The sequence below is a fragment of the Musa acuminata genome, chromosome BXJ1-9, assembly GCF_036884655.1.
Source record: "Musa acuminata AAA Group cultivar baxijiao chromosome BXJ1-9, Cavendish_Baxijiao_AAA, whole genome shotgun sequence".
In the NCBI taxonomy this organism is placed as follows: domain Eukaryota; kingdom Viridiplantae; phylum Streptophyta; class Magnoliopsida; order Zingiberales; family Musaceae; genus Musa; species Musa acuminata.
The window spans coordinates 10,399,057-10,405,592 of NC_088335.1; the positions used below are offsets into that span (position 1 = coordinate 10,399,057).

General features: G+C 40.3%; 1 protein-coding gene across 2 annotated transcripts; it reads right to left on the reverse strand.

Annotated features, from left to right (window-relative positions):
- On the reverse strand, positions 1–3,617 carry LOC135593151 (lysM domain-containing GPI-anchored protein LYP6-like). Of its 2 annotated transcripts, XM_065082989.1 has the most exons (6): positions 2,705–3,617; positions 1,517–1,633; positions 845–962; positions 596–757; positions 483–514; positions 1–381 (listed from the first exon to the last, which is right to left on the reverse strand). In XM_065082989.1, the coding sequence occupies exons 1-6, from the start codon at positions 3,354–3,356 to the stop codon at positions 119–121; spliced, it is 1,344 nt and encodes a 447-aa protein (XP_064939061.1). In that variant the 5' UTR covers positions 3,357–3,617; the 3' UTR covers positions 1–118. The 2 variants fall into 2 exon arrangements, with proteins under 2 accessions (XP_064939061.1, XP_064939062.1); XM_065082990.1 differs by lacking the exon at positions 1,517–1,633 and having other exon boundaries at positions 2,705–3,614.
- Between the last annotated feature and the right edge of the window lie 2,919 nt (positions 3,618–6,536).

A 6,536-nucleotide genomic window follows, 5' to 3' on the forward strand; every position in this document is an offset into this window, starting at 1 on the left:
TGTTCCAGCTACATGCAAAAAATTAGGTCTTGGAAAGTTAAGATACATCATACAAGCTCGCCAGTGGACCAAGACACGGCAGTACTGACAGATTAAATTTAAAAAAAAAAACAACAATTTAATATAGGAAGTTGAAATGAACCAAAGAAAAGGCAAACAAACATAAAATACAGCAGAATGGACTAACGATAGAAGCCTCAGATGTGCTTCCAGCAGGACCAGAGGCAGGAGCAATACCAGAGAGGCCAAATGTTCCAGGCACCGAAGACCTTGGATTTGTAACTGTACCACCAGCTTGGGCTGGCGATGGTGATGGAACAAGAAACGAATCATGCAGTACTGTTGTCGGTGGGGGTATCACTGGAGGAAACTGATGTTTTCCTGAGCAAATAAAACCAATCGCAATATTATGCTGCATCAGCACTTTGAAATCACATGTAAAATAGTATATAAACTTTAAAAACGGAAGTAAAAAAGATTACCTGGACACTGAGGTTGAAGAGATGTGGTTAACCTGCTCGATTAATCAAAAGTCACAACACACATCTTGAAAAAAGAAGATTAGCAAGATTAAAGAATAGCAGAAGCTGCTTACCTAGTGACAATAGACCCATTTACAAAGCCACCATAATTACAAGAAGTGACACTACAACCAGCACTAGTTTGTTGGGAAGTGAAATTTCCAAGCATAAGATTGCTGTTACTACACTGCATGCTCGAACATGATACTGCTAGGGAGGCTGGTGTGCAGTACAAACTGCAACAATTTACAGTTAGCTGGAAATGAATCAAAATTAAGAAACATAAAGTGCATTAATGGGTAACAAAGCGAGTTAATGATTACTTGAGATTTCCTGGCCCACAACTGCATTGGACACAGTGACTAGCAGTAATGGCATAAGTCCCATTAGCCACAATCATACCATAATCCGAGGCGCTATTGGGAAACATTGAAGCACATGCTATACAAAGGGGAAAACAAGTCACAAGCTTTAGCACACTAAAAAGAGTAATAAAAACATCTTCTGAAAATGTTTGATGTAAGGGCAACCACATTGAGTATAAATTTACAATTGGGAACTTGTAAAATTTCTTGGAGATCTTTGATTAGTAAAATCAAATATCACTGGGTTGTCAGACAGATATGACATGTTTGATTTTTCTAATTTGGAATTGTTAAAAAAATAGACCACAATCATAGGTTATACTACCAATAAAAACATTTTAAATAACCAAAGATACATAATATTTGTGTTATGTATGATGCGAATTATCACATGTAACATGTCATCTAGCATGCCGAAATCTAGGTCTGTGTTAACTTTGGTTAACAAAGTTGTATCATATTGTTTATACCCTTGCTTGTTAAATTGGACCTACTAAGTTTTTATATTTTTGTGAAATCCTGTTTTTACAACTTTTTTTCTGCATAACAATGTATTATGGAACTCACATTACACAATGTCAATGTTGTCAAAAACACTAGGCACTAAAAGGCGTCGAGGTCTCAAATCACCTGAGGTGCCACGCACTCGCCCAAGCAAAGCAAGGCTTTTACTTTTTATCCATTTATTGACCAAAACTTTTGGATTATAATTCTTACACAGGTGTGTCCTTTGATGGTGCCCTTTTCCTTCTTGCACAACAATAAATAAGAGCAAGATTAATATCTTAAATATCATTCCTAGCAAGCAAATAGGTATTTTACTACAATATGACCATTATTGATAATCTTGTTAAAATCATAAAATACTTCTGATGATGTCTAGTTGTGATAAGTCTACATTAGGAGGTTTTCCTTGACAACTATAACAGTACCAAAGCTGTGGCAGTCACCATTCCAAGTAATTCCAAGTACTTGCGGAAACACATAGAGATAAGTTGCCTACAGTGAATATTGAAAAATGAACACCAACAGGCAATAGATTATCCCATGAGAACTAGGTTTGATCATATTAATACTGCCCATAAACCAATTACATTTGGACCAACTTTCATGAACAGAAAAAACTCGATAGAGAAGACTGCTTTACCATCAACATTAATTGAGAAGCATAAACCAGTAGAGTCATTTTTCAAGATTCTGGATACATGTGGCAGGCATTTAATATCTACTTCATTAGCAACTTCAACAATTCCACCGGGAAATTATGTTTATTAATTAACCAATCATATAGCATTCAAGAGTCGTCACCTAGAAGGTGGCGATCATCAACACAGCCCCACTGGATCAACTCTAACGAGGTATATAGATGGGTACTCGTAGTAGTTCATTTAACTTTCCACCAATATCCTGTTTTTACTCACATTTATTCTAAGTCTTAATAGGACTCTAAGCATTGGACGATCTGGTTAGACACATTGCATGCTTCTCCTGTTTCTTTGGAGGTCAGGGCTCCGTGCTTCAAGTTGGCCTACGGTGTAGTCCTTATTGCAACATGGTGCTTGCTTGATCTAAGGACAAAGGGTCAGGTTGAATCTAGCAGCTCATATCAGCCCGATGACCAGAACGAGCATCATCATCAAGATACTAGAATGATCAACCAAGCAACCAACTTGAAAGCAACTCAATTGAAACTCAACTTAATCACACGCAGCAGATGATCCATAGAGGCACAAACAACAAAAATTAATAGGCTGGTTATAGCAACGATCTGCATCCCCCACTATAACAACAACAACAACAACAAAACAGAATTAGTACCTGGCAGCGGTACGGCGAGTATGTCCCCTGGCCGGATCGAAGGGCTCGCCATGGCGTTCACGGTCATAATGTCTGTCACAGTGGTGGCGTAGCGGGCGGCGATGGCCGGCACAGAGTCGCCCTGTTGGACGACGTAGGAGAGGTAAATGGCAGGGAGGAAGTTGTCGGTGGAGTTGAAACAGGTACAGGGGAGGGGGATGACGAGGGTGCTGCCGGCGTCGAGGTCGGCAGGGTCGGGGATGTCGTTGGCCTCCCGGATCTGGTCGGGGGACGTGAGGCCAGCGTAGACGGAGCCGGCGATCGATCCGAGAGTGTCGGCGGGGCGGACCGTGTAGCTGGTGGAGATGGAGCGGCGGATGCCGCCAGAGCAGGAGCAGGAGGCGGGGACGCGGAGGAAGAGGCCGGCGGGGAGGATGTGGTTCTCGGCGTCGGGGACGGCGATGTCGATGGCGTTGGCGGCGAGGAGGGCGACGGGGTCTGTCTGGAAGAGGGCGGCCACCTCGGCGACCTTGAGGTCGGCGTAGAGGGTGTAGCCCAGCAGCGCGGGGCAGGCATCCGTCCCCGTGCACGGCTCGATGGTAGACTTCGCCATGGCGGCACCCGCCAGCAGCGAGACCGAGATGAAGAGGAGCAATAGATGCTTCTCCTCCATCTCTTCTTCTTCTTCACCTTCTTACCTGTGGCGCTATAGGTTTCCCTGCTCCTTCTGGGAAGCCAGACCGTGGAAGCACAGTTTCTCTTCAGCAGCAGCGACGGATAGAGAGAGAGAGAGAGAGATGGCCGGAATGAGAGCGACGAAATGTGGGCTTAGCGGGGAGTGGAAGAGAGGCAGAGAGGAAGAGGGACACAGCTACAGAGTTGAGGGCTTTTCTGGGTGCAGCGCCAGATCCCTTTTTCCACTGAAAATAAAAACGAAAACTACTTTTGGCGCTGTTTCTCCGGTGGTTTTTCTGCATAGTTTTGAATCATAATATGACATATATGTCCCCCTAAATTGCAAGATCCAAATTAGACACGATCAATATGAATATATTAAATTGAGTAAACAACATAATATAATAATAACATTTAAGATACTATGAATATATATATATATACATAGGAGTGATATGTTACTTTTATAACTTTAGAGGGATGGATATGTAAAATTACTCATTATTTTTTAAGGATAATTCATGACAAAAGTAGGAGTGATGGAAAGGGGAAGAGGAGTCGACAAAGCCGAGTGCAGGGATTTGGAGTTTTGTGAGACAGGTGGGGACGGGTTTGGCATCTCGGAGTTGTTCTCGTGATGCCTCCGATCCGCGGATCAACACCCGTTATTTGGATCCTAGACGGATCCGATCGAAATCCGACCCAATAGCATCTTCATGTATGCTATGGTAATTAGAGAGGATCTCGGTCCTACGTGGACACACCAGTATAACTACACTAAGTGAAGGTGGATTGGTTGATGAGATAATTAATTCACTAATTCTATTGAGATGCTTTGATATCATAATGTGGATTCATAGTACTTACACTAAGTGAAGGTGGAATCATAGTAATCACTCATTCCCTAATAATTACTGTATAACTACATTGAATCATTTTCTAAAACAAATATATTACTAAAAACAAAGGGGACCTTTTTGCACTGAACTTTAAGAAGCTATTTGTATAGAATAAAAATTGCAAAAAAAAAAAAAGGAAAATTGGGCAAAACCAATTGTTTCATGCATATTTACTAATATCAACTCAGTAATTGTTAGATTTAAATGGTTCCATTGTTATCTTGATTCCAATCCAAGGACTTAATAGATCATACTAATTTAGATCTAAGCTTTTATTTTTTTATTTTTTTATTATAATATCTTAATTAGTCTCAAATAAAAAATAAATAAGATTCGACTTATAAAAATTTGATGGGTATATTACTATTAACTTAAATCTAAGTTATTTTGATTAGTAGTTTAAGTCAAATAAATTAATGGGTCTATTAACCCATTAGATTCGACATTTGATACCAAAATTGATCTAATGTTTAAGCATAATAAGAGAGTTCGAGTAGAAAAAGATTATTCGTAAATAAAGTCAACTCATTACAATTGTAAAACTATCGTTATGATTTGATTTGGACTATGTTGGATTTTAATAAGAATATTTCTGAAAAAAATATATATATTTATATATATATAATTTTGATTAGTCAAAAATAAATAAAATTAAGATTAATTTATAAGAATATTAAATCAATTTAGGTTAAATAAAATTGATAGGTCAATCAATCCATTAGGCCCTTAGGCCCGGATAGTGACATGTATAATAAAAAAAAATTCGTACTTTTAAGATATTTAAAGCTCAATTTATAGATCTTCCCATTTGATAAATATGATCATTGAAAATGTTTCTAAAAACAAAAACAAGTTGTTTGTTAGTGTTTATAAACATTAAAAGAACAGATCCTTAGTTCTTTAGTACTTACTATTCACACTGCTTGCAGCCGATAAGACTGCAACAAAAGAGCACAATAAATGTCATCGTACAAGCTCGCATGACGGGCGAGGGTCGCCCTTCTCGAAGCCGCAGTTGTCCGAGCGCTGCCCGACGCCTGACTTAGTTCAACTCCCCATAAGCCTCCTATCACCATTAATGCCGCCTCAACCCTCTCTCGCTCTCGCACAGAAACAATTAGCATAGCAAGTAAAGCTCTGAGAACAGTTGTAGAAGGTCAAGGAGCAGTGACTTGTTTATTTGACGGCCTTGGCTTCTGTTGTTGGAGTTGTGTGTTTGATGATATCAACTCCCATAAAGTCATAGGCCAACCATGATGTGCTACATCATGAAAGTGGGGCTAAATCTGTGCCACGGCCAGCTGCCATGGCTTTCCAGAGCTATTTCTGCTATTGCCATGGAAACATGTTCATGGTTCTTTATAGCTCTAGTAAATGCATGCACCGTTCCATCTCTCTCTATCTCTCTCTCTCTCTCTCTCTGGAGTAGTAATCTCAGAAGCAATTTTGAATGCATGTTATTGATTTTGATGTTTCTTGTGGGACTCTGTGGTGCAGCTATCACAGTGACTAAAAGGACTCGGAAGAGAGAAAGCAGCTTCCTTATCGTGAAAAATCTATCTATGGCATCTCCATTCACTCTGCCCACATGAACACTGCGTCAGAAGAGCATTTATGAGAGCCCATATAAAATCCAAAGCTCATTAATTTACGTCAGTTACGAATAAGAGCTTGAGAAATATGAATCACGTGAGAAAGAGAAGAAAACAAAATGATCGCGTAGTTAGTGCTAATGAAAGCAAATGTTAGGAGAGAGTCGAGTTGACAGTGGAAGAAAATGGCAAAGCTGTTCTGAGATAAAAGAGGCTCCGACATGGATTTGCCGGGATCTAAAGTCTATGTTGGGGGTGGAAGAGATAAACCTATACTAAGTAGAAAAAGAAATCAGGCAGCTTACATTTGAACAAACAAGAAACCCAACATGGAGAAAGAAAAGCTTCGTCGACACATGTTTAGCAGCACCCCATCGATGATTTTTGTAGGTTTCGATGACTTCTACCCCTTGAGCAGAAGAAAAGTAAACAGGTGGTGGAAATGCTTACCATCAGGCTGTCAAGCTTCAATGCAGGGCAAATGTTGGCTGAGAGGAATGAAGCCTGGTCCGAGTTCACTTAGCCTCGGCTAAGAAGGAGGTCTACTGAATCAGGAGACAGCATGTGTGCCTAAGTGACCTCGAGCCGGGCAACATTCCCCTTAACCTAACCTCGCCAAAGTGCTAATTCCTACGAACACATCAACATCGAGAAGTTCCACAGGAACGAAGCGCAGTCCTATGTCTT